This window comes from Meles meles, chromosome 1 (genome assembly GCF_922984935.1).
Source record: "Meles meles chromosome 1, mMelMel3.1 paternal haplotype, whole genome shotgun sequence".
NCBI lineage: Eukaryota > Metazoa > Chordata > Mammalia > Carnivora > Mustelidae > Meles > Meles meles.
In genome coordinates, this window is record NC_060066.1 from 19,796,520 (window position 1) to 19,824,247 (window position 27,728).

The 27,728-nt window shown below is 39.6% G+C and overlaps 1 protein-coding gene across 4 annotated transcripts in view; it reads right to left on the reverse strand.

Moving 5' to 3' along the window:
- COL14A1 (collagen type XIV alpha 1 chain) overlaps positions 1-27,728 on the reverse strand; it is a 226,161-nt gene that overhangs the window by 125,309 nt on the left and 73,124 nt on the right. For all 4 annotated transcript variants that reach the window (XM_046025660.1, XM_046025646.1, XM_046025653.1 and 1 more), the window contains 10 exons: positions 24,954-25,115; positions 19,296-19,447; positions 18,008-18,137; positions 17,122-17,267; positions 13,937-14,066; positions 11,934-12,073; positions 6,057-6,183; positions 3,912-4,051; positions 2,868-3,000; positions 1,486-1,545 (listed from right to left, as the gene is read on the reverse strand). In XM_046025660.1, the coding sequence (XP_045881616.1) occupies positions 1,486-1,545; positions 2,868-3,000; positions 3,912-4,051; positions 6,057-6,183; positions 11,934-12,073; positions 13,937-14,066; positions 17,122-17,267; positions 18,008-18,137; positions 19,296-19,447; positions 24,954-25,115 (1,320 nt within the window). The remainder of the gene's footprint in view (positions 1-1,485; positions 1,546-2,867; positions 3,001-3,911; positions 4,052-6,056; positions 6,184-11,933; positions 12,074-13,936; positions 14,067-17,121; positions 17,268-18,007; positions 18,138-19,295; positions 19,448-24,953; positions 25,116-27,728) is intronic.

Genomic DNA, 27,728 nt, shown 5'->3' on the forward strand with positions numbered 1-27,728 from the left:
AATAAGAAGAGCAACTCAGCTTTAGTGGTTAATGGCGGGGGGAAGAGGGTGGGGAAGGTTGGGCATCATGTCTACCGGGAGCAGATAGAAATGAGTTTCAGAGATGCTTCCAAGGTGGATCATGGACCCCTCAAAACTATCAGCCTTGTATGTATGTATGTATGTATACATAGACACATATTCGTAAGGGGACGTAGGGAGAAGCCCTTGGACAAGGGGAGCCTCTAGGGGAGCATGCCCAGGAACACCTCCCACCAGTGCTCTGCTGGAGAAGCAAAAGTGAGGGCCCAGATGTGGTCCACCTCAGGGTATGATCCAGTATCCAACATATATCCTATTCACCTGTTCCCTCATTTCTATTTCAACACTCGTCACTCAAAGCACACATCTCTCATCATGGCTGCCTCTATCCATTCAGCCCATATGGATTTTATCCTTTCTCTGGTATCTGTCCAAACTCCTTCATCCATGCTTTCTGACACACTCCTTCTCTACCGAGATGCTGGCTCCCTCATTTATACCATCTGACTTCCTTTCACTCTGTCCATCTCCAGAAGAGTCTTTCTTCTCTTCATTCATCCATTCGTTCAGCAAACATTCACTGAGTGTTCCCTTCACGCCAGATTGTGTTAGGCCTTTGAGATATACAGGGATGAACACTTGACAAGAATAGTAAAAGTCACAGAGGAGATAGGAGAGTGACATTTAGCAGGGAAAATTGGGGGAGGGTACCGGGTATTGGGAATGGGAGGCAATGTCTCACTTTCAGGGCTAGCCAGGAGTTCTAGGTGGCAGGAGGAAATGGGAGAGCTTGAAAAATGTGGTGGAATCCAAGGAGAAAAGCAGAAGGATCTTGGATTTTATGATAAAGAGATTTGGGACACTGTGCTAAAGAAGGGCTCAATACAGATTAACTAGAAAATGAATGAATCAGTGAATGGATGCATGATGGAGAGCCACTGAAGGGTTTTAGGTAGGAAGAAAAAAAGAGTATAATCAAATTTCTGTTTCATCTAGTTGACTGTGACCACTAGTTGGAAGGTGTATCATAAAGGGGGGAGGTGGAGAAAGTTAAGCTGAAAGAGAAAGTAGCTGCGGTGGGAAGTCCATTAGACCAACCAGGTCTCAGTTACCTACCGAAATACAAGAACACCATGATGTGAGTAATTCTCAACAGACTAATAGAAGTCACTGCGATCTAGAGAAGGACAGACTCCTGGGCTGTGCTTTGTGAACATCTTTTGAAAGACTAAATAGTGACCCAAAACAAAGATGGATCAGGTAGTGATGTCACAGTGAGGTCCCAAGAACTCATTGGCATTTAAGGCTGAGAAGAGGTTGAGAGGTTCTAAGAGGAGTGAAATTTGAATGGGAGGGCACCATTCCTAAATAATAACATAAAATAAATAAACCTGGGATAACATAACTTCTGTTTAAATCAAACTTCTTATGGGGAAATGGGGGACAAACTCTATTTGTCCTTACCTGACGTCACGGGTCTGGTGGGGGCTATGGTCGTAGATGGTTCAGTCCAAACACTGTCAACTAAAAAAATATTCATGACTTCAAAATTCTGTAATGATTGTAACTGCACATTTGCGTAGAGCCTATTATAGTTTCCAGAGCAAATTTCCCCTAGATTGTCCCACTCGCTTCTCCCAACCATCTTGACTCTGGTTGCAAGAGAGAAGCAACAAGCTGTCAATAAAGCAGATGTGTTCCCTATTCTGCTGGTAACGAAACTGAAACCCACAGAAGCGAATGTTTCTAATCACAGATACCAGCCTTCATATGAACCTTTGACTTACACATATATCTTTGTGAAACCTCCCGGTTACAGTGAAATGGGGCATAACCATGGTAATTGAAGGAAAATAAACAGTGCTGTAGATCACGCTGGGAAAGGGCTGCCAAACAAGACCACCAAGGAAGAACATATGCATATCTTCCGTGTCGTGTATACGCCGTGGGCAGTCGGCACATTGGAGCAATTGTGTGGTTCTCCCAGAGCCCCTCTTCAGGGTCGCTCACTCATCACCAGCTTCTGGAATACTGGCTGCCAGTGGCTCAGAGCTGTGGGAACAGCCTCCGGCTGAGGTCACAGACTCCGTCAAGGGATGGCCCACCTCCAATGACTGGGGATGTGGCGATACAAAGGCTCACCCCCATTGACACAGTTGGGGACAACTGCAGAGGGTCATCCCAGGTCCAGAACACCTCATGGAATTAGCCAAAGCCTCAGTTTTAGCTTCTCCCTATGTCTCATCCCACCATCCTTACTTCCTCACAGATGTATCTCCCAACTACAGTCTTCAATTAACCTTCTGGCTGCAATTTTCTGTCTCAGAGTCTGATTCCAGGGAACCTCATCAAAGAAAATCTAATATGTGGTTAATACCTCATATTTAAAAAATGAAGGGATGAATGAATCAGCGAGTGAATTTTATACAAGATTCTTGGAACCGAGATTGACTCGGGAAATTCCAAAAGCTCTTGGACATGCTTGCCCTTGGCTTATTTGTTCACTCATTTATTCACTTTTAAATTATTTTACCCATCCATCCGTCCATTCAACAAGTATTTATTGCACAGTTAAAATACAACAAGCACTATGCTAGGTGCTGGGGGTATAATGGTGAACAAGACAGATACGGTCTCTGCCTTCAGGGTGATAGCTTAGGATTCTCCTACGCTTCACACAGCGGTGTCATTAAAGGTGAGGGGACATGAAGAACTCTGGGGGACATAGAGAAATTAAAGCCTTGTAGGCAGGAATAAGGTGGATGGTCAGGCAACCAAGTGGGCAGGAGGGTATCAGAATGGATGGCGGCCGCTGGTGAAGTCCCCTAGGCCAGACCGACACTTACGCGTGGTCCCCACAGCGGTCACCACCTCACTCTCGCTCCCATCATCCAATATGGCCAAGAGCGAAACCTCATATTCAGTGCCGGGATCCAGGCCTCCAATAACATGGGAGTCTTGGTCTTCTTTTAGGAGAACCTGGAAAGCATTCGGTGCTTAGTAACAGGGTTTACTTGAAGAGCGGAGAAAGTTAAGAAAAAACTAATCAAAAGGAAAAACAGTTATCCTGATCATAAGCAAGAAACAACTAAGCGTAATGAACTCCAGGGCCACTGAATTCCATTTTAAAATCAAAGCCGAGACCACGCTCCTTTCAGTTCCCTCAAGAAATAAGCTATTCATGGGACGCCTGGGTGGCTCAGTTGGTTAAGCAGCTGCCTTCGGCTCAGGTCATGATCCCAGCGTCCTGGGATCGAGTCCCACATCGGACTCCTTGCTCGGTGGGGAGCCTGCTTCTCCCTCTGACTCTGCCTGCCACTCTGTCTGCCTGTGATCCCTCTCTCTCTCTCTCTCTCTGACAAAAAAAAAAAAAAAAAAGAAATAAGCTATTCATATTGCAAAGTACCCATTGAAATTTTTTTTTTTTTAAAGATTTTATTTATTTATTTGACAGAGAGAAATCACAAGTAGGCAGAGAGGTAGGCAGAGAGAGTGAGAAGGAAGCAGGCTCCCTGCCAAGCAGAGAGCCCGATGCGGGACTCGATCCCAGGATCCCGAGATCATGACCTGAGCCGAAGGCAGCAGCTTAAACCACTGAGCCACCCAGGCGCCCCCCCATTGAAATTTTTTTATTCAATGTCATGTATGAAAGTCAAAGGACCTGAAAATATATTAAATATATAATGGAGGCCCTAGCAAAAACAATGCCATTTTAATCTTAGAAAAATCACAGGATTTGACATTTATAAAACTGCATGCCAGGACAAATATTAATGACTTCTGGGATTCTTGATCTCTTTTAAAGTGAAGACCCACGCAAATGTGCAGGGGCTATTCTCTTCCAGACAAAAACACTCCAGATGACTTTTCAGTGTGTTTCAGATACTCACTTCTCCGGTCTTGCCGCCGTAGACTGGGATCCACATCAACTTGTGCTGCCCTTCGTCCGCCGAAAGGGGATGCCAGGTCACTCTGAAACTATCTGTCGTCACCTCATCGATTTCCAAGTATTGCTGGGCTGGAACCTCCTCTGTGAGTCAAGGAAGGAGACTTTGTCAGGGAACGGAGAAGGCAAGGAAGCCAAACTCAAGATGCTGCCAGGGCCGCCAGGAAGAAGGCCCTCTGGGGGACCTCTGGCTTTCGGAAAGCACATGGAAGCTGAGAAAGCCGTGCCCGTCAGCCCAGGGGGACCTTGCTTTGTTTCTGCTGCTAGCGTTTGTCTATGGTATAAATCAGGGAGACCATGGATACGGCATGTTTTTTAAAGTCTTCCAGTAATTTCCAGAACTCTCAGATTCTCTACTTGGCTCTTTTCATGAGCTATAAAAAGTAAGAGTGTCATATTTATTAGTTTACAAAGATATTATTTGCTCATCCTGTTGAGGAAATTAACAAATCGGTCTAGGGAATGTCCCTCTTAGTTTTATTTGCTTTTGTGACTAAATCACCCCCTCCTAATAAGTTAAAGAAGAACCAGACCTCTTTTTCATCTTGTACATATGGGTGCCATCAGAAGTGAAATACAATTCATCAGACTTTCTACAGTTTCCTACTTCAGGGATGTACAACAGAGCCCAAAATCCAACTGGGTGACAGTCTTTGTCAGTGATCGATTTTTATTGCTTAAAATTAGAGATTTTTTAAAAAAAGATTTTATTTATTTATTTGACAGAAAGAGATCACAAGTAGGCAGAGAGGCAGGCAGAGAGAGAGGGGGAAGCAGGCTCCTTGCTGAGCAGAGAGCCCAATGCGGGGCTTGATCCCAGGACCCTGAGATCATGACCTGAGCCAAAGACAGAGGCTTTAACCCACTGAGCCTCCCAGGCACCCCGAAATTAGAGATTTTTTAAAAATTTATTTGACAGTGAGGAGTGAGAGAGAACATGAATGGAGGAAAGGGGCAGAGGGAGAGAGAGAAGCAGAATCCCTGCAGAGCAGGGAGCCCAATGCAGGGCCCCATCTCAGGACCCTGAGATCATGACCTGAACTGAAGGCAGACACCTAATGACTGAACCACAGAGGGTGCCTGAAATTAGAGATTTTAAAACTCATAGGACACCAGGAGAATCCCAACGGGAGTTAGCCTTCAGGGAGTTTTGCGGAATTACTGAAGTTTTTTCTGTGAACATTGTTTCTCAAAGGAGCATAATCTCCAAAATAGCTCCTCCTGTCCCCAGTATGGCACTCCATTGCTTTCCCAAGCGCAAGCAACGTTAAGTTCAGAAAGCAAACAATAGAATTGTTGCCACCAAGAGGAAAAAGTTTTTGTATTTATCGACTACAGGGTATACATAGAAAAGGAAAAATCATGCAGTCACACCTTATGTTTTTTATTTGGGCATTTAAAAGATTCCATATTGTTGTATTAATACTTCAGGCTGCATGAATATATTATTGGCTACAAATTGAATGTCTTAGGTTACATAGTATGGAATTGTCATTTTTGCAAGTCAAAAAAATCGCTGGGTGTCAACAATTCTGGAAGGTCAACTTAATATATATGCAACTTAATATACATGCATACGAAAACAGAAGAAAGCTGTGAAATTTTTAGACCCATAGAACAAAAGAAATGGTATAAGAGTAGGGACAGAACAGGATACACATTTAGATAACTGGGGCCTTTTGAATTTAGATGAGCTCTCCTCTCTTTCCCTGGCTTTGATCAGGCAGCACTCATTCTGGTCACCTAATTGTTCAGTGCTTAATAGTAGGGGTGCCTGGGTGGCTCAGTCGGTCAAGCATCCAACTCTTGGTTTTGGCTCAGGTCGTGATCTCAGGGTCATAAGACAGAACATTGCCTTGGGCTCCATGCTCAGTGGGGAGTCTGCTTGAGATTCTCTCTCTCCCTTTTCCCCTGCCTCTTCCCCCCACGAATGCGCACTCTTTCTCTCAAATAAATAAATCGATAAAAATAATGATAATACAACATAAAAATAAAAAAATCTCTTCAAAATCACAGTTGAGGAAGCTGCTTCAGCTTCTGGTTTCTATGCAGTTACTCTTGGAAACTTCCATACCATAATAAGGCTTACCTGTGGTAAAAATTCCAGTCAGAGGCTCCGACTGCCCCTCATCATAGAGGGAGATGATGGTCACAGTGTACTCTGTGAGCGGCGTCAAGCCCTTCAGAGGGAAGGTAGTAACAGGATCTACTTCAACCTGCAAAACAGAGACGTCATACCAGCTACATTCAACACTTTCCAGACACAGGAAACAGAAGGCATTTTATTATTGTCTGTCGTTTACTTGACCTGGCAGCAGAGCTATAAAGACGTCAAATATATTACTGAATTATAAAACCAGTCAGCTTCTGTATCACACATTTCTAATCTTCACCTTTAAACAGATTACCTCTCCGTTAATTCTCAGGCCATCTTTGCCACCAATATTATTTCCACATGATTGTGTGGAAAGGAAAGAAAGTGCACATGATTGACAATGTTACTAGAAATAAATATGTTTCCAGCCTGATCTGCCAGGAGAGCCAGTTTTGGGCTTTACTGCCCAGGCCCCCTGACCCATGACTAAGTATCACATGATAAGTCCTGTAAGGGCTATACAGATGAGCAACCAAGTAGGGAAGAATCAGGGGAGAGTCATACCAAAGATCACAGTAAATATTTGAAATATTCCTTTATCTTCCACAGAGAGATTTACTTGGGAAAAGCAGGTTCCAATTTCTTTGGAGTACTAAGGGATGGAGTACTAAGGATAAGGACCCAGGGTATAGGACAGATTAGAAAAGGAACAGCAAAGAATGAAGAAAGAAACCATAAAGTAAGAAGAAATGGAAGCGGAATCTAGAACACAAAGCCCTGAGCAAAGCCATCCTCGACAAAGAGAAAAAACAGACATAGCTTTATCATGGAAATGCTGGGTCTTGGGTCTCTGAGCTACATAGCACCAGGAGCATATTCTAGACCAAGTAAATGGTGCCCCACTTAAGCATTGTCTGTACATTGTCTCAATTAACCCTTCCAAACCCCCAATAGGGGAGGCACTTAATAATAAGACACTCTAGCTATAAAGATACCCTGAAAAATTGAAGAAATGAACCTATTTACCTGATAGCTGATTCTGCCAAAAAAGATACCACTGATGTTTTCAAGAGATATTTAGAGCAATATCGACAGGATGTGTTATTTACAATACTATCAATGACTATACTTGATAGCACCTGAGGTTAAGGGGAAGGTGACTAAGTTCACTGTATGGATTTGCTCACAGCAGTCAACGTGACCTTTACCAAAATATAAAATGTGTCACCGTCCTACTTAAAACCTTCCTTGGCTATCTCTACTGCCTTGCAAATCAAAACCAAGCATCTGGCAATGACTTCTTGGTCTTGCATATTCTGGTGCAGTGCCCCTTTTTCCTGCCATAATTTGAATCACCCAGGGGCTCCAGCCACACTGACCTGTCAGGTCTGTGTCTTTCCCACCCCAGGGCCTTTGCACAAGCATTTAGTTCATTCTGTTTGGGATTCTTGCTCTTTTCAAAACTAGACCTTTGCCATCTGTCAGGACTGTGCTGAACTTCTACTTCCCAATAGAAGGTTTCTGTTGTCACCTATCTCAAGAGGGCTACACCCTAACACTGCCCTTGTTTGTTTCCTCCCAGCACCAAACACAACCTGCGATTATTTCACATATTTATTTTCTCCCGCATAAAGTGTAAGACCCACCAGGGCAGGACTTTGTTTAAGTTCTTCAGCATGTTGAATCATATTTGTTTTTGAGTGACTAGAGGAGGCACCAAAGGTCATTTTTTTTTAAGATTTTATTTTATTTATTTGACAGATAGAGATCACAAGTAGGGAGAGAGGCAGGCAGAGAGAGAGAGGAAGCAGGCTCCCTGCCAAGCAGAGAGCCCGATGCGGGGCTCGATCCCAGGACCCTGGGATCATGACCTGAGCGAAAGGCAGAGGCTTTAACCCACTGAGCCACCCAGGCGCCCCCCAAAGGTCATTTTTAAGAGAGATAATAAAGGGCTCATCTGAACTCAGAGCCAATCCAGAAACCATACACATCACTAAGAAATCAACTGCAGGTCAAAACAGAGTGGGAGTCCTGGAGGGAGGAGCTTCCATCTTCACTCTTTTGGAACCCTGAGCCATGCCACTACAGAGGGCCAAGAAACCTCAGCCCTTTCAGCCACCCCGGCTGAGATACCGGACACAGGAGTGAAGTCATCTGGGAAGTTCTGGCTCAGTCAAGCTCCCACATGAAGGCAAGAGTCACCTCAGCTGACTCCACAGGGAGCACCAGAGCCAAGTGTCCTTGCTGGGCTCTGCCCACGTTGCGTAATCACGGGTTATTATTTTAAGCCAAGGTGTTGGTTACACAGCAGGAGTGAACCTAAAATATCGATTATCTTCTGAATCTGGGCCTGATAATATTATAGGTCATTCTTAGCATTTAATGCTTACTTTGGTTTGGGTATTGTCTGCGTGCTTTCTGTGTACTAGTTCCTTTAATTGACTGTCCACAATTAGAATAGCTTATTATTGACCTTAATTTGAAGATGGTGAAACTGAGACTCTGAAAAGTTAAGGAACTTGCCCAACAGAAAACCAGTGGTACCCAGTGCATCAACACAAGGATTGTGGACCCAAAATCTTATGTACAGTATAGCTTCATTAAACTCACAGACAAGACAAATCCATATTTAAAATAGGAATTCAAGACATGTTCTTCTAAATGATATTTACATATCACTTCTGTTGTTTTGGAGTATAACAGCTGAGTTTATTGAGCACTTTCAGCATGTCAAGGACTTCACCACATTCATTGTTGTGTTTAGCCCCCTTTCCCTCCCACCAAACTCTAGGTATTTATAATAGCTATCTTACAAACAAGGAATGGGAGGCCCAAAGACCAGACCTAACTTCCTGGACATAAAACTATCAGCTGGAATGGGTAGTTATGCCTTGACCTCTGTCTCAAATCTATGACAATGGAATTTTGTGAGGCTATCAAACATACACAAAGCAGATTAAATTCAAACTTTCTTAGGTACACCAAGAGACAAAAAGGGGAAAAGTGTGTATATATATACACACATATATATGTATATAAGCGTGTACCTTTCAGCATACATATGTTGAAACATATATATATGTTGAAAAGATCTATTTTATTTATTAAAGCATTATTTGACTTCGAACAGACCATATTTTATGCATTAACTACTGATTATTTTATTCCATTGAATGTAAAGTTCAAGGTGTCATCTATTTTCATTAGTTATTTATGTTTTAGACTGAGTTCTGGAACTGATTTTGTTGGTAGTACTTTTAAGATGTAGGAGAAGAACTTGAGAAAATGATAACAAATGACCATGATCTCATGGTTATATAACTCTTTTTGAAAAATTTTCAAATAGTTTGGCCTAAAAGCTTAATTTCAGCCTAATTCTGGGAGGGATAAAGAAAGAGTCCTTGATGAGGAACAAGGGACTGGGCTCCGCTCTGGGCTCTCTCGTTGAGTCATAGCTGTCGGGAACTGGACTTGCGTCTGAGTCTAAAAATGGTTCTTTCATTTATAAAACTCAAAGGGGAGCACTTCAGTTTTCCATCCTGCTTGCACATTTCCCCAAACCCTCTCCCAGCACATGCTCTCTGAGATGGCCCTGTCTTCAGCAGACAAGTCGTGTTTTCAGCATGTTTTCTCTAAGGATGGCATAAGGGGCCCTCTGTAAACCCTGGTTGAAGGGAAGCACTCAACACATGTTAGCCGCCATCATCATCATCATCATCATCATCATTGACATTTGGTTGTCTTTCATTTTTCCTCCTTGGTCTCCAAACAGTTGGGAGAGAGAGATAATACAGAAAAGACAAAAAGGGTAAAGAGGACGTGAAGGAGGGAATTGGGAGGAACAGGAAGTAAAGCAGAGAAATACAGATTGAGTCCAAAACAAAAGCTTATGGTCAATTGCATATTACATACTAAGTAGATTTTGGTTGGGACATTTTCAAGTTCATTCCAGAACGTTTTGGAAGTTTCCTAAAAACCTATCCGTAGTATGACCTATAAATAAAAGCTTGATTAATACAAGTTAAAGCAAAGTATAGTAGGAATACTCACCCTTAAAATCATATGTTCCAAAATTAGGCAAATTAATACCACACTTAAACAAAAGACATTTGTCTAGCAACATTTAGTCTCAATTGCATGGTTATAAACGAAGAAGAACACACACACACCAGTCAAATTGGAAATGCTACAAAACCACATATTGTTTGTGCATTTTACTCAAATAAAATTTTCTCAGATTTTCATTCGTAGACTATTTTCTCATGTTTTAAATTCAGTTTTACCAAATACAGTTTTCTAATTTCCCAGCATAATACAAATTAGAAAGAGCAAGTACCAAAGGCATCTCCAAGACTGAAAAACACGACAAAAACCCACATGTAATTCTTAACAAATGGAATAGTCTGGGGTCATTCTTTATAACGGCAAATAACCTAAAATACCATAAGAGACCACAATAGTATAACAGTTATCTGAGAAAATTTGGCAAAGCTGAATTTAAAACATGAGAAAATAGTATGTTCTTTCTCCTTTTTGTCTTACATGTAAACAATGAATCTTGGAACACTGCATCAAAAACTAATGATGTATTGTATGGTGACTAATACAACACAATAAAAATTTAAAAAAAAGAGAGAGAGACCACAACAGTTCTAATTTTTTAAAAAGAATGTTAAGTACATTTCTTGTGCTGATCATTTTACAATATATACAAATATCGAATATTAGCAAATGTGCAGTATTGTGCATTCATTATCTAATGTCCCATGTGAGGGAGTCCTTTGCAAAATACGGCTTGGATTTAATTGTAGGAAATAGTTTGTCTCTGCAAATGAAAATAGTTTCTTCATCTGGTCAGAAAATAGAAGTGATGTAATCCAACATATTTCCCTCTTGGTCTTAACTTCTTGGATCAAGTTGAGGAAAAATACTACTAACTTTGCTATCTATCCTGCTAAAATATATTCCCAATGAAGGACTTTGTGAAGAAATGACTATTTGTGAAGAAATTATTACTGACTGAGTATAAGATAGTGTATCTTCATAAGTTCTATTAAGTTCTGTTATTTGGAAATATTTTCCTACACAAAACTTGAATTATTCAGTTTTGTATTTAACTCACCTAAGTCATTTAACTATCTGAAAGATGGGAGATTACTCAAAAGCAGAGGGATAAGGAGGATTACACAGACATTATTTCTAGTTTACAACATCTAGGAAGAGACCTACTTCCCCACCTCCTTGCACTGGGGCAGACTATATATTCCAAAGATGGCCGCGTCAACATATATCTCCCATTCCTCCTGCCTCCCACCATAAGTGGGACCTGTGTCCCTCCTCATGTCGAATCCAAGTGGGGACTTGTGCGTGTGGCAGAGGTGGTATTCTGTGACTTCTCTTAGTAACTAAAAGTGACACAGCTCTCTCTTTTAGCTCTCTTTGTCTCTGTCTCTTTGGACACATGCCTGGGGACTCCTGAGCCAGCACATAGAAAGTCTAGCTCCCTTAAAACTGCCATGCCTGAGGGATCTTGTGAAGACTTTAGTCAGAGACACAGAGAGCTGCTCTGGCTCCCGGCTGATCCAGTCTTCCTAGACCAGGCACGAGACATCTGAATGAATAAGCCATTGTGATGACATCAGCATCAGCCACTATCTGACTATGATCTCATGAGGGACCCCAAGCCAGGAGTATAGATCCAAGTAGTTGACACACTAGTTTCTGACAGAAACTGTGAGGGAAAATAAGAAATTGGTATTCTTTTAAGTCACTATGGCTTTGGGTTGATTGGTTATGCAGGCATAAAAAGTTAATACACACCCAGCAAAAAATAAATAAATAAATAAATAAACATTATGATCCTCAGCCTACCTCATTAATTTCAGTGCCATCTGCATTGTTATACATAATTCGATAACCACTGATCCTTCTTGACGTTGGGTCCCAGGCTAACCGAGCACTGTTAGAGCCAACATTGGAGATTCTCAGGTTTCTTGGTGGACTTAGAGGTACTGTGCAGTAAGTGGAAGAGAAAATAATTAAAATGTTAAATCACATACACCTTAAAAAGCGCCCCATCCCTGCAAAAAAATACCCCAACATCTTTGATTCCTAAATGACTTACATATGAAAAATTTCACCCCGACAATAACTTACAACAAAGAAAATGAACAAATTAACAAAGAAAAAAACTTTCCTCGTATGGCATGAATAGTAGTAATAAGGTATACATGCTTAGAAAGAATTAAGATTTAAGTACATTTTCTGTGTCTTTCTTCTCCAATCAGTGTTATTATTATAGCTTGCTATAAATAAGAAAAGTAACGGATCAAAAACCAGGGCACGTGAAATTAAATCTTAGCTATTTCATTCAACTGTCATTTGATGCTGGCAAATGGCAAAGTTACTCTACTGCTCCTCTCCACAGTTTCCCATGTGTAAAGCGAGTTTGATGGCCTCTTTCCTCTCTGCTTGGATATACTCAGCCTTTCCAACCTGACCTGTCCAGAACTGAACTATTGACTCTTCCTGTCACTTCTTCCAATCTTCTCTCTTCTGAACAAATAGAAACTCCATTCTTCCTACTACTCAGGCCAAAAACCCTTGAGCCATCCAACATTCAGGTTTCTGAACTTATGTCACTTTCCCACTGAGACTGTCCAGGATCACGGTCTGGTAATCTAGAATCTTCCACCCAACGCTCCCAAACTGCCATCTCTGGTTTATTTCTTATATTGTGCTTTCATCGATCTACTGTCTCTCTCCCTCCATATGTTGTAATTTCAGAGGATTAGGGGTTAATTTCATTCCTGGCTTTATCCCCAATATAGCAAGTTCTCCATACATATTTGTTGACTCAATGAGCAGGAGTTCTGCCCTGGGTAAATCCCGCTGGCTTTGTGGGACTAAGTAAAAATGAACACTTTGCTTTTGCTTTAAAAATGTGTAAAGAGGCATTGATATTTCTGCAGATTCTTGACTATCAGTTCCATAGCTCTCTTGTACTTCCTCAAGGACCCTCTCCTGATTTAATAGATTAAAATTCATCAATAATTTTTGGGAGTTTCACGAGCTTTTACAGGTTTATAGTAAAACCAACTGTTAAGGGTTATCACATGCTCTATGAGTCTGAGATGTTCTGGAATTGATTATTAAAACTCAGGTATCTTGTTAAACCCCTACATAGACTGTAAGGAGCATATAATATCCCCGTTATATAGGTCATAAAACCGAGGTAACTTGGTCAAGGTCACAGCTAGTAGGAACAGAAGAGCAGTTAGAGTTTAACCCAGGCAATCAGCCAATTGATTCGCAGCCTGTGGTTAGTGCTGAGAGAGCCAGCAAAGCAGAAACCTAGAAGGAAAATCATGACAGTTGTCAGTGTCGCCACAAACTATGATGCTTCCTCGCCCAATCAGTGAAAAGTGAAAATTAGTGAAAAGACCAATTCTTTTCACTCATTCAATATATATTGACTATTTGGCAATAAAGAGCCTATAGACTTTAGTGACTCTCTTAATATTTAGGGAGCTAGAGAGAACATATGGGAGAGGGAAAGGCAATATAATTGAGTGTGGTGTACACTTTGCTCCAAATTTGTTGAAGCAGCATGGTACAAGGTCTAGTTTCCTTACTACATAAAAATCCAGTCCTGGGAACAGGTACCCAGAGACATCATTTTTTTAGGACCACCCCCCTCCTTTTTTAAATCAACTAGTACTTTTCCTGCCACTGAATAAAATACACATTTTCTTAAGTTACAATTAGCTCTTAAGAGGTTTCAACCTAAGCCAGCATTTCCAATTTAGAATCCCAACATGTATTTGGGCTTTTTTATTTTTCTAGCATTTTCTCTGAATGACTGAGATGCTCACGTGTGGTTTCTTGGCCTGTAACAGGATCGCTGGCCTCTTCTCCAAACATGGCATAAACTGTAACTGTATACTCCGTATTGGGCAACAACGCACTCAATTCAATATCTGTGTGGGTGTCTCCAATCTTCATCTGAAAAGAACACACATTATCAGATCATTAGCCAATGGATACCGTTCATGTTGCCCAGAGTACAACTAAGCAAAGGGGAGACTTCATGGAATAAGACTTTGTCTCCTCACAACCCCTTTAGTCAAACGCTTCAGCCATAATTTTTCATTGTCTGCTGTCATCTGATATTAGGAACAGATGCCACGGAACCATACAAAACTGATCGCACCCTTGCGTGCTGTTTTAGGATAACTCTACGTCTGGACGAGAAGTGATCTCTGCCAGTAACAGTGTCACAAATTTAGTCCTCAGGAAAGTGTGGGTGTAACTGAGTCATAAATGTTGTCTAGAAAGAGTATAAGCTCTAGGCCAGTGAGTTCGGGACAGAGCCAAGTGGGCATCGCTCGTCACTGGCTAATTCTAACCAGTGCCTTGGCTGGGTGCCCAGTTTTCACTGGGAGCCTGATTGAGCTGGACCAGTTTTGTTGCCCCACTCAACAAGGGTCCTGTACACTTGGATTGCAAGTTCTTTCCAGGATGCAGAAGAGATCAGTCCACCTTGACAACACAATGTGGGAATTAGGTTTTTGATTCCGGGATGACTTTTCTGACCCTTGGAGCCAAAGAAACTAGCTAACATTCTCAGCTGTGTGCCAGATGCATGACAGCATGGCTTTATTTTTGTTTGGGAAGGAAGAAAACTATCTCCAGAGCCAGTCTCCAGTCACACAACTACCATGCCATTGTCAAATTAGAAATTTTAATTTTGAAGTATTTCCATCTATATAAAATAAATGTAGAGAAAAGAATGTGATTCACCCTGATGCGTCCATCACTCAAACTTAACAAGCATGAAAATGTTATGTTCATTTTCGATCTTATTTTTAAAGGAGCTAATATATTCAAATAAACAGAAGTTCTTTCTCATTCTTTCTGTTCGTTATCTCTACACAAATGATGTAGTCTACCTTCCTGATCCAGTTTTTCACTTCTACTTCTACTTCTGTAAATAATATACAGTTCTGTATGTTTAATGTATATAAATGGAATCCTAGTGACATAATTTTTTGCAACTTTTTTTCTGTCGATATTATGTTTCAAGTTTTATCCATGTTGATGTGCAGGGATAAAGATATTATTAATTCCTTTTGTATTTTTTGGTATTCTTTTGTATAAATATTTGCTATTTTCCATCCCTCTACTGATGAACATATCAATCATTTGCAATACCGTGTTTTGAATAAATGCTTGCATCCCAAAAAGATTTGCAGGAGGTTTCCTTAAAAAATTATAAATATTCATCTGTTGATGGACATCTATGTTCTTTCCATAGTTTGGCTATTGTAGACATTGCTGCTATAAACATTCGGGTACACGTGCCCCTTCCGATCACTATGTTTGTATCTTTAGGGTAAATACCCAGTAGTGCAATTGCTGGGTCATAGGGTAGTTCTATTTTCAACATTTTGAGGAACCTCCATGCTGTTTTCCAGAGTGGTTGCACCAGCTTGCATTCCCACCAACAGTGTAGGAGGGTTCCTCTTTCTCTGCATCCATAACAAATGACATGGAGGACATTGGGAGATGGAGAGGAGAAGAAAGTTGAGGGAAATTGGAAGGGGAGGCGAACCATAAGAGACTATGGACTCTGAAAAACAACCTGAGGGTTTTGAAGGGGCTGGGGTGGGAGGTTGGGGGAACCAGGTGGTGGGTAATAGGGAGGGCACGTATTGCATGGAGCACTGGGTGTTGTGCAAAAACAATGAATACTGTTACGCTGAAAAAATAAATTAATTAATTAAGAGTAAAAAAAATTATAAATATCTTCAACTTGATGATATATTTCAAATTATTCTCTAAGGCAGCTGTATCAATTTACATACCAATTTACATGGATGATTCTGTTTCCCATATGCTCACTAATATGCACTTATTACTAAACTTTAAAAACTGTTTGCTAATCTCCTGGGTGTGAACGGGTATTCTTTTCTTTCTTATTTTTCTCCTTCTTGGTGAAGCTGGCCATCTTTTTAGCATCATTTTTTAAGCCTCCCTTCTGCCAAAATAATTCAGATCAACATTAAATCCCAAGTGAACTAAAGCTGTCTTAGCCTTAGAAATAAAACACACACACACGTCACAAAAGCTCTGTTCCTGGCCCTCAGATTCACCATAGTTTTGGACCTAAACATTTCTGTCACCAGAAGCAATGTTAAAGACAATGTTTAGACAATAGTGAAGCTTTGAGTTCTGAACTCCCTCTTGACTACTCTATCTGCCTATTCAAACACTCCCAAGTGTTATGGACATTTCCTTGTCATTTCTTGAATATCTATGTTGTAGTAATCTCTCCCTATAAATTAAAAACAAAGACTAAAATAAATAATTTGAAAGTTGAAGATTCATCATTTAAAATGGAATAAATGCAAAAAATTCATACTAATACATTTATCTACCTTTCAAATTAGTAAAAAAAAATTTCTAAGTCAGTGTAGCTATAGGGAAAGAGCCATTCATGAATTGCATACAGCAATATAAATTATAACACATTTCTCTAGAATCATTTGCTAATACTTAGTATAAGCCTTAATAATTTGTATGCCCTTTGAGAAAAAGAAACCCCATTTCTAGGAATTTATCCTAAGAAAATAATCTGATGACCTTGCAAAGTTATATGTTAAGAATGATCACCAAAGCATATTTTACAACACATTATCTAAATGCCCAAAAACATGAGATTAATTAAACACGACCTGGTATGAAACAACAGCATAATACTATAACATCTTTTTAACAACCATATAAAATATTATTTAATGGTATGAAAGATACTTACCATAAACAAAATGAAACAGAAGATGACAAAACCATTCCCATTTGTTGCATTTTAAAAATGCATTAAAAAGGACTTCAATAATATTAACAATAGCTATTTCCAGGTGGGGGGATGATAAGTGATTTCCCCTTTTACCTAATGTGAATTTTCTAACTTTTGTACATTAAAATTTTAGAATAAAAAAAATCTATTTTCAGGAAGTCAAAGATTCTAGAACTCTAGTGGGCAGCAGATAGTTACCTCTTTTTCATCCCCAGCCAGACCCTCCGTGAGAGGAGCATAGAGGATCAGGTATCCGGACGCTCCAGGCACCGCATGCCATCTTGCCCTCAGACTGTTCTCAGTTACATCGTACAGTTCAAGGTCAGAAACCATAGGTAAAGCAACTGCAAGAGATTTTTTTTTTTTAATTCTCAGCCATTTATCAGTACGTCTGTATATTTCAAAGTATCTAAGTGTTACTATCTACTAAGTACACATAGTTCACTCTTCAGATAATATTCATCATTAAATATGTTCACACAGTCTTGACAAACCCTTCTGGGAGGGCAAACAGAGTGAATGTTTAAAAACAGGAGCAATGTCTTCTAGTTTCTTATACCTTGTTGCAGTGATGGGCACATTTCTCTGGAAGCCAGTCAAAACCAAGGAGACTATTCTGACCACTGTTTTATGTCCCTCCCCAAGCCTAGTATCTGCCATAAAGGAGCTGTTAAAAACAGTCACTGTGTCACTTAGTAAATGACAGAATGGGTGGCTGGATGAACAAATCCATGAATGAAGATATACCCATCCAGCCAATCAGAGACAGTAAAAAGACATGAATGAGTCCGTAGTTATATTAGTTCATAATACACATTCACTAAATACTTGTTTATTAAGTGAACACAGGTATTTTGCACCCTTCACCACCAAGGTTGCTCTCTCCTTATCAAACCAGAGGTCTATAAGGTCCTTCTGCATACGTAGCACCTGCACACAGGACATACAGCATAGAGCATCACACCCATGGCCTAGGACTCTGCGTCAGGATGCCCTCAGTACAACCTGAGCAAAAACCAGCTTATGAAAGATCACCTAAGCATTGTCATACAAGGTCAGACGTGGGGCAGACATCAATACATACGTGTGGTTTCGGTTCCCCGTAGGCCTTCACTAGCCGTGTGAGCATATATTGCGAAGACGGCTATCTGATATTCAGTTAAAGACATCAAGCCTTTCAACACCGTGGAAGACACACTTCCATCCACCACCACCTGATTAAAGAACAGTTCGAGGAATGAGAGTAGGGAACACCTGACATGCAGAACTGAAACCAAAGAGCAAAATATCTCCAGCAAGAACGTGCCATTCGATATTTTATTTGTGCCACATTGTCTTTTCCACTGTGGAAATCAATTCTCTTTGAATTCCTACGGGAAGCGATGCACCTTTTATGGAATATATCCAAAAGTCCCTTATTAAGTCATATCTAATGGAGAGAGTCTTTCTCAGGCTAATTGTTATCCCAATCACCTCCACTTAAAATAGTTGACATGTGATATTTTTCCATGGAGCTTTGGGAAACATTTAACAGACTTATTAGTCATGAAAAAGATAGAAGAATTGGAAGTACTCTGCCTTCTTTTTTAGTCCAGATGACTTAAATCTTCCTGCTCTACTCTTTGAACACTTAAAAAAAATTAAAAATCTTGCCATAATACAGAAGAATATTGTGAAACATGTTGAGGTCAACCAAAGGTTAGAACATCAAAATGTTTGTACTTCCAAAAAAAAAGGGGGGGGGGAAATTTCATCACATATTAACATATTCCCTGTGATTGTCAGTGTCAAAGGTAGGAAAAGGGAACGATCCAGTCAATCATCTGACAATAAGCATTCTCTCCTGTGATGGCCAAACCATGAAAAAGGCCAGCCATGGATGCTTTATTACGGCTTCTCAACTGCACTAGTCTCCACAAATGGCCAGGAAATCCCAGACCTTGGAGGACTATATGACCACATAATTTGGAACACATAGACTTCATTAAGACAGACAATACAGACCACTCCCAAAGTTGAAAGAATACATGAATAGCAAAAAAGGGTTCTGGCCACAGAATGAACTACTGATTCCTTCTGCTTTAGAACTTGTTAATTTTAAAAAGGGAAAAAGACAAAATAAGTTGTGTAAGAAATGAACACATGACCCGTTCTGAGGGTTATTGGATAGAGACGGGAGGAGAAAGTATGAATGCCATAACCAGAGAGATGGGAGAACAAAGTAGACACTTGGAAATGTATTTCAGGCCAACAAATTTTCAATGTTTATGTGAGAATAATCTCCTTATACATACAGTTCTGTCTTGTCCTCACAACTGTAGAAGACTTGAAAGAATGAAAATAATGGTTTGAAAATACCATCTCTTTATTACCTCCTCTGGTTTTCCGCCCCTGGCAGGGTAGTACACGACTCTGTATTTTTCCACTTTTCCTGGGGCATGAGTCCAGTTAACCATAAAGCTTCTGGCAGTGACTTCAGAAGTAATCAGCTCTGTAGGCGGCCCAACAGTGGCGAGAGCTGACGCTAAAGTATAGAAATACGTAAAGTGAACCTCTTTCCCAAAATGACTTCTCATAAAGCCTCGGAAACTCCATTAGTCAGAAACGACTATTGGTTTTGTGCTACTTCTAAGGTTTCATCTCCAGACAAATTGATTCAATTATTCATTCCAACATTTTTTCATTGAAACATTTAAGTGCCTATTATGTAGCGATCCCTATGCCAGGTCCTGAGGATACACACTTAAATAAGGCAGTCCTTGACTCTAAGAAACTTTCTTAAAGACACTGCTATGGAAGAATTAAAAAAAAACAAAACCAGAAACACAACACTGATTGAGCACGTGTGCATCTACAGGTGCTCTCCTGAGCTCTTGAGAGGTCTTATTTTAATTCTCAGTAGTTACTGTTATTGTTCCCATTTTGTAGGTGAGAAAACCAAGGCACAAGGAAGCTAAATAACTTGGCCAAGTCTTACACTTAGTAAGTATCAGAGTTGATATTGATACTTGAGTTTTTGATATAAGAGCCTGTGTTTTTAAGTATCAAATTGATGCAGACTCTTTATGGAAGACTTCAATTCAACAAATGGCCAGGATCTAAAAGTCAAAAGAGAAGAAAAGGCAACTAACGTATACTGAATGTTCACTATAAGCTAGACACTGTGTAAGCCCTTTATGTATGTTATTCACATGATAAAACAAATGACTCTATAAAAGATTTAGGAAATGTGAAGTTCAAAGTCCTTGAACTTTAGGATTTCTTATCCTCTAGGGACTTATCCAAAGCAGCTTTAATAACCATATTAATGAGGAAAAAACATAGTTACTGAACACTTAACCATGGCCAGGAACTATATTATATGCTTTATCAACAACCACAGGGAGAGGGTTTTTGTTTTTTGTTTTTTTGTGGGGTTTTTTTTTTGCAGGAAAAAATTGGTCTCTAAAGTAGTCTCATTAAGAAGCTCAGAGAAATGTACTAAAGAAACTACTGCTTGGCTGTCCAACTTAGTCGCAAGAGATCTGGTCCAGAGAAAGATGAATGATGGCAGAGATGTAGCCAAATAGAATCATTCCACACCCTGGATACAATGACGGCAGGAAATAAAACCAAATTCTCCAAGGAGGTTCTGGATATTACTCTCTTCTCGGATCATATCCCTGTAGACCAGATATAACCTGCTGACTACTGATATCATGAGAGACAAAGGTTAAAAAATACATGATGATTGTGCTTCCAGGAAGACAGAATTGATGTCACTTTTCCCTATTACTTCTGCTAAGTACAGCTAAAAATTCTGAAAATTATGTAATAAGACAAGTATAAGAAGACACTGAAAGAAAGAACAAAGCATATGGGTGAGGAATTGCAGGACTTAAAGAATGATACAGTGATAAGTCCCCTGAGTTTTCCTTTCACTTCAAATGTCCTAGACTTGGAGCTAAAGAGTCCAGAATCTATTGATAAGATGACTGGACAGAAAAATTGGCAAGGATATAGAGCTCAACAAAGCTATCAACCAAAGGGACCCAGGCAAATTTACAGAATATTTGATAGGACAATAGCAGAACACACATCCTTTTTAAGCACCCATAGGGCATGTAGCAAGATAACCACATCCTAGGCCAGAAAGCAAACCTCAGAAAATTTGAAACAATAAAAATCACACATAATGACAGTGAAATCAAACTTAGAAACCAATCACAGAAAGGTAAGAGAAAAACACCCAAACACTTTGAAATTATAAACAGCTACTTCTAAATAATGAAAGGGTCAAAGAGGACAAGTCAAAGAAGATCAAAAATATTTTGAAATGAAATGAAAATCAACATATCAAAATTTATAGAGCAAAAAAAAAATTTGTAGAGCATAGCTAAAGCTGTGTGGAGAAAGAAAATTATAGTATTTAACTAATTACATTAGAAAAAGAGGAAACATCACAGTTCAGTAATACAAGTTCTCATCTCAACAATCTAGAAAAAGTATGACCAAGATAATCTCGAAATCAGTAAAAGAAAGAAAATAAGAAAAATAAGAGAAGAAATCAATGAAATTAAAAACAGAGGAGAAACAGAGAAAATCAATGTAATCAAGAGCTAGTTCTTTGAAAATGTTTTGTTTGTTTTCTTTTGTTTCTTTTGTTTTGTTTTAAAAACAAACCTCTAACAAGGCTGAGAAAGAAAAAGGAGAGAGAAGACAATACTTACCAATATCAGGGGAAAAAAACATAGACTATCACTACAGACCCTATAGACATGAAATGAATAATAAGGGAATTCTATGAATAACTTTCCACACATGTATTCTACAAATTCTATGGAGTGAACCAATTCCTTGAAAAGCAGAAAGTCTCCCCCTCAGACGGGGAATAAGGCAAGGATGTTCATTCTCATCACTCTTATTCAACACAGTACAGGAAATTTCAGCCAGTGAAAGAAGGCAAGAAAATAAAAAGCACAGAAATCAAAAGCAAAGAAATAAAAGTATCTCTATTTGCAAAGGATATGATTTATTGCCTACATAGAAAAATCCCTGAAAATCTAGAGAAAAAATCCTAGAATTAGCAAATTCAAATAATAAGGTCATAGGACACAAAAGAACATACAAAAATATAATTGTGTTCATACATACACATGTGAACACCAAAATTAAAAAAAAAACTAAAATTCTTCAAAATAAAATTAAATACAGAGAAGTAAACAGAACAAAACCTGTATGGAACTTGTATCCTAAAAACTATAAAATGTTGATGATCAAAGGATATGTAAACAAATGGAGGAATTTACCATGTTCAAGGACTGGAAGAATCCACACAGTAAGGATGCTAGTTCTTCCCATGTTAATATTTGATCACAGAGAATTGAATTAATGCTATTCCTAACAAAATCCCAACAAGATTTTTTTTTGTAGAATAAATATGTTTCTAATATTTATAGGGAAAGGTAAAGAAAGTAAAATAATGGAAGCAATTTTCAAATAGAATAAGCAAGTGGGAGATTTCAGTCCATCCAATCTCAAAACTTATATAGCTACTGGAAATCAAGATTGTAGGATATTGGAAGAGGGTTAGACTCAGAGACCCAACAGAACAGAATAGAGAATCTAGACCTAAACCCACACAAAGTTGCCCACCTGATACCTGACAAAGATGCAAAGCTATTCAATGGCAAAAACAGAGCATTTTCAGGAAGTGGTGCTAGAGTAATTGTACGTTGATAGGCGAAAAAACCCCAAAACTTTGATCTAAACTTAAAATCTTTCACAAAAATGTAATCAGGACCATGGACTTAAATGTAAAACATACAATTTTTAGAATAAAAATACAAAAGAAAATTTGTAGCATTTATGGCCAAAGAGTTAGACTTGATACCTAAATAACCACAAAATGCAAAATTAATAAATCGGACCTAATCAAAATGTAAAACTTCTGCTCTGCAAAAGACCTTGTTAAAAGGATGAAAAGGCAAGCTACAGGTTTGGGGAAAATAGTAAAAAACCACATACTGAAAAGAATTAGTATCTAGCATAAAAATGAAGATTGTCAAAACTCAACAGTTAGAAACTAAACACACAAACACACACATTCATCTAATTAGAAAATGGGCAAAAGATATGAACAGCCTAAGAGCGATTACAGATGTGAAATAAGTATGCAAAAAAGATGTCCAGTTTCATTAGCCATCAAGGAAATGCACATTAAAACCACGGTGAGATACCACTACAAACCTATCAGAATGCCTAAAATAAATATAGTAACAACAAGTAATCCTGGTGACAATGCACAGAAACAGAATCGCACACATATGTTGCTGGAGGGAGACTGCTGCAGCCTCCCTGGAAAACAGTGTGCCGGTTTCGTAACATTAAGCGAAGCATGCTGCTACAATGTGATACAGTAATCCTTTGTTCTGGGGAATTATCCCAAGGTTATTATCGCAGTGACATGAAAACTTACCTTCTTGCAAGAACATATATGTGAACATTCATAGCAGATTTGTTTGTAACAGCCAAAAATGAAAACAACTCAGATGTCTTCCTTTCTTTTTTAAAATAATTTTATTTTATTTAAATTCAATTAATTCAGGGCGCCTGGGTGGCTCAGTGGGTTAAAGCCTCTGCCTTCGGCTCAGGTCATGATCTCAGGGTCCTGGGATCGAGTCCCACATCAGGCTCTCTGCTCAGCAGGGAGCCTGCTTCCTTCTCTCTCTCTCTACCTGCCTCTCTGCCTACTTGTGATCTCTCTCTCTGTTAAATAAATAAAGAAAATCTTTAAAAAAATAAATAAATTCAATTAATTCACATATACTGTATTATTAGTTTCAGAGGAAGAATTTAGGGATTCATCAGTTGCATGTAATACCCAGTGCTCATTCCATCATGTGCCCTCCTTCAAGCCCATCACCCAGTTACCCCATCCCCCTACCTACCTCCCCTCCAGCCGTCCTCATTGTGTTCCTACAGTTAAGAGTCTCTCATGCTTTGTCTCCATCTCTGATTTCATTTTATTTTTGTTTTCCCTCCATTCCCCTAGGTTCCTCTGTTTTGTTTCTTAAATTCCACTAATGAGTGAAATCATATGATACTTGTCTTTCTCTGATTGCCTTTCAATGTGTCCATGGCTAAGCAGACTGTGTGGTTTGACCATAGCATGGAATATGATACAGCAGTAAAAAGGAAAAAGCTACTAATATATGTAACAAGTAGGATGAATTGCCAGGAAATTATCCTGAATAAAAAAGTCAGTCCTCGGGGCAGCTGGGTGGCTCAGTGGGTTAACGTCTCTGCCTTTGGCTCAGGTCATGATCCCGGGGTCCTGGGATCAAGCCCCACATGGGGCTCTCTGCTTAGCAGGGAGCATGCTTCCCCCTCTCTCTCTGCCTGCCTCTCTGCCTACTTGTGATCTCTCTCTGTCAAAATAAAATCTTTAAAAAAAAAAAAAGTCAGTCCTCAAAGATGATATACCACGTAATTCCATTCACATAATATTTTCAAAATAGAAACTATGTAGAGTTGGAGCACCGACCAGTGGTTGTCTGGGGTGAGGGAGAGGCTGAGGGGAGAAATAAGTGAATGCGGCCATAAGAGGACAAAAGGAATGATTCCACGGTGGAATTCTGTACTTCGGCTCTAGTTCCAGTATCCGCCTGAGATATCGTACTGGAGTTTTGCAATATGTCACCATTAAGGGGAACTGGTAAAGCAGACACGATCTCTCTCTACCTTACTCCTTACAACTTTACATGAATGTGTAATTACCTCAAATTCCAAAGTTCAGTTAAAAACAAACACCCATGATGGTCTAAATCCGACACCATGGAGAAAACGATCTGGTGGTTCAACTATTCCTTCCTCGGTGGGGCTGCTAGTATATTCCCTTTCTACTCTGATGCTTCACGTCTTAGGGGACTAAAGGGCTCTGTTTAGAAAGTCAACATGAAAAAGGATCAGAATTTTCATAATCCACGACAGACTTTTGGGCAGAGTAACATCCACATCACAGAACGACCGCCTTCATTTCCTCGCTTTACCTTTGATCTCCCTGTCCTGTTCCTCCACCCGGGAGCAGACGGTCCTCGTCAGGCTCTCCACGACTGTGTGCATCAGATCAAACTCGGCAACATTGTACACGTGAGTGCTGTCCGGCTCAGAGGCGATCTCCCGCAGCTCGTTCTCGTCCGCGTTTTTCACCCCTTGCATTGAGGACAACAGGGAGGCTCGTGACACTCGTGCCCCCTTTGAAAAACCAACCTCCGTGAGCCTGCCCTGAGCCCATCAGCACCCCCCAGCAATCGAAGCATCTTCTACTTTACATTGTTAGAGGTTTTCTTAAAAACCAGCTTCAGCCTCATTTTTAAGTGATTTTATCCTAATTCTGTTCAGTGAATATTAATAGGTAAGAAAGATGCATTAATGAAACTAACTTCTGTCTTGCGTGAAGAGGGCAGAAGCAATAGCAATTAAACCAGCATTCTAAACTATCAACCCCTTAGGTTTCAATTTCTAGAAAATAACTTAGTTAAGAGCGACTTTTAGAATAAAAATTATAAATATAAAAGTATTGTTATTACTATTTATGGTGTTATTATATAGCATTAAGAGAAAGCTTGGGAATTTTTTTTTAAATATATTCAGGTACAACTGGCTGACTAGTAACACACAATTTGGCTAAATGAAAATAAGGAAGCTCTGTTTCTCCCACAGTCTTTGTGGAATTCCATTGCTATAAGTCGAGCACAATGCTGGGTGTTTGGAAGGCAGCAGGGAACTGAGTGAGACAGAAAATCCTCAGCTCCATACAACTTTCCCAGTCTATCTTAGCAGTGGATGCTAACACTCAGAGTGTACCCACTACACCCCAGGAACTATGATATATTTGCATGTATATATATGTATATGGAGACATTTAATCCCCACAACCAACACTATAAGTCTGCCACCGCCGTTTCCTCCATTGTATCATCAGGAAGGTGTTGCACAGAGAGGTTAATTAACTTGCTCAAGGAAACCCACCAAGAAGTGTATAGCTGGGATTCCCACCAGGTAGTCTAGATCCAAGTCATTGGCTCTTAACTACTATATCATGTCACCTCTCAGAAGATTGCAAGTTAAAATGAGTAAGTGGAATTATAAACAGAAAAGGAAGGCACAAGGTTGGGTTTTATGGATGTGGAGGTAGATTTCTCTTCCCCAGGATTCAGAAACAAGGAGCCTTTCTTTATAAATCCATCATCACAATCATCTAAGGATATATATTTTTTTAAAGGTACTGTGGAAGCAGGGAAAGGAGATTACCTAAGGCAACGTGAATGACTTCTCAGATGCCTGCCTGTGCCATCTGATTTATCTTCCAACCTCGACATATTAAGTGACAAAGTGTGAGTTGTCTCTGAACCATGTACTTAAGGGAGTTATAAGATAATAAATACTAATGATTTCCAGGTAATTTCCAGAGAAAAAGTCCAAATTACATCTGTGGGTTCCCTTCAAATTTTGTTTAAAAACTCATCCATTTATTATCAACAGGACCACAGAATGGAAACGAAACACATAAATTAATCCCATTAGTTTGTCATCTAAAAAGATTTCCTCTGTTGGAAAAAAGGATAGTAAGATAAAAAATAAAAATTAGATCAATTTCTCTGATATTTCTTGCCTGAAGGACTTCAACAAAAGCTTCTAACATGTACAGCTGGATCGGTGTCCGCAGGAACAAAAAGCACCAAGTACAAGAAGAGACAATGAACTTAGCGTCAATAATGCTTTTGATGGCTTTTGGGTAAAACCAATGATTTTGTATTCATATAAGAATATTCTAAGGAAAAATGCCCCCTAACAACAGCAACAACAACAAAACTATATTCTAGGGAAGATAGCCCTAAATAGCCACCATCTCTTTCTCATCCTTCCAAACTAAACAGTGTATTGCAAACAGCTTGGAAAAGAGAAGAAAAGATCATCATGACTGGGAAAGAATTTGTTCTCTAAGGATTTTGCCTTCCTCATCTCTGTGTCCCAGCACCCACAACAACACGGGGCGCAGACCATAGAAGCACAAACTTCTTGAATGGAACCCTCTATAAACCACATTTCCAGGAGAAAATCTAGGAACAGATCAGACGAATTGTTTCCCATTTGGGGTTTCTGTTTTGTTTTGTTTCGGTTGGTCTCTACTGAGTAAAAGATCTTACTGCCAAAGAAACTGTAAACATTTTCATCGAGAGCAAAGTTGCATCATCTAAATGTTTTTGCAGTTAGTTATTCTGAATATGTGCCCCATGTATACTTTCCACAAGAATGATACCTTATAAAGAGTTCATCTCAAAGAAATAATACTGTCTATCTAGAACTTAATGCTTTCTCAGTAGCTCCAGGACCTGAATTCCTTGAAAACAATAAACTGGTTTCTCCCTATACTACCAGAGAAGGGATTGCTAAAAGCAGTACTACAGAGAAAGTCCTGGGATATCTAGGTGGCTCAGTGGATTAGGCATTCTATCTGACTCTTGGTTTCAGCTCAGGTCAGGATCTCAGAGTTACGACCTCAGGATTGTGAAGTCATGCCCTGAGTCAGGCTCTGTGCTCAGCAAGGAGTCTGCTTGAGATTCTCTCCCTATCCCTCTGCCCCTTCCCCACCAAAATAAATAAATAAATCTTTACCCAAAAAAGAGAGGAAGTCCCCACTAATTGAAAGATAACAAACATGTACCTAAACTTTGCATGCTACTTTCTGCTTTTCACAACAATTTACGAATGGGGTCTCACCCAGAGATCCTCACACTATAGGGCACGTATAATGTAGAGGT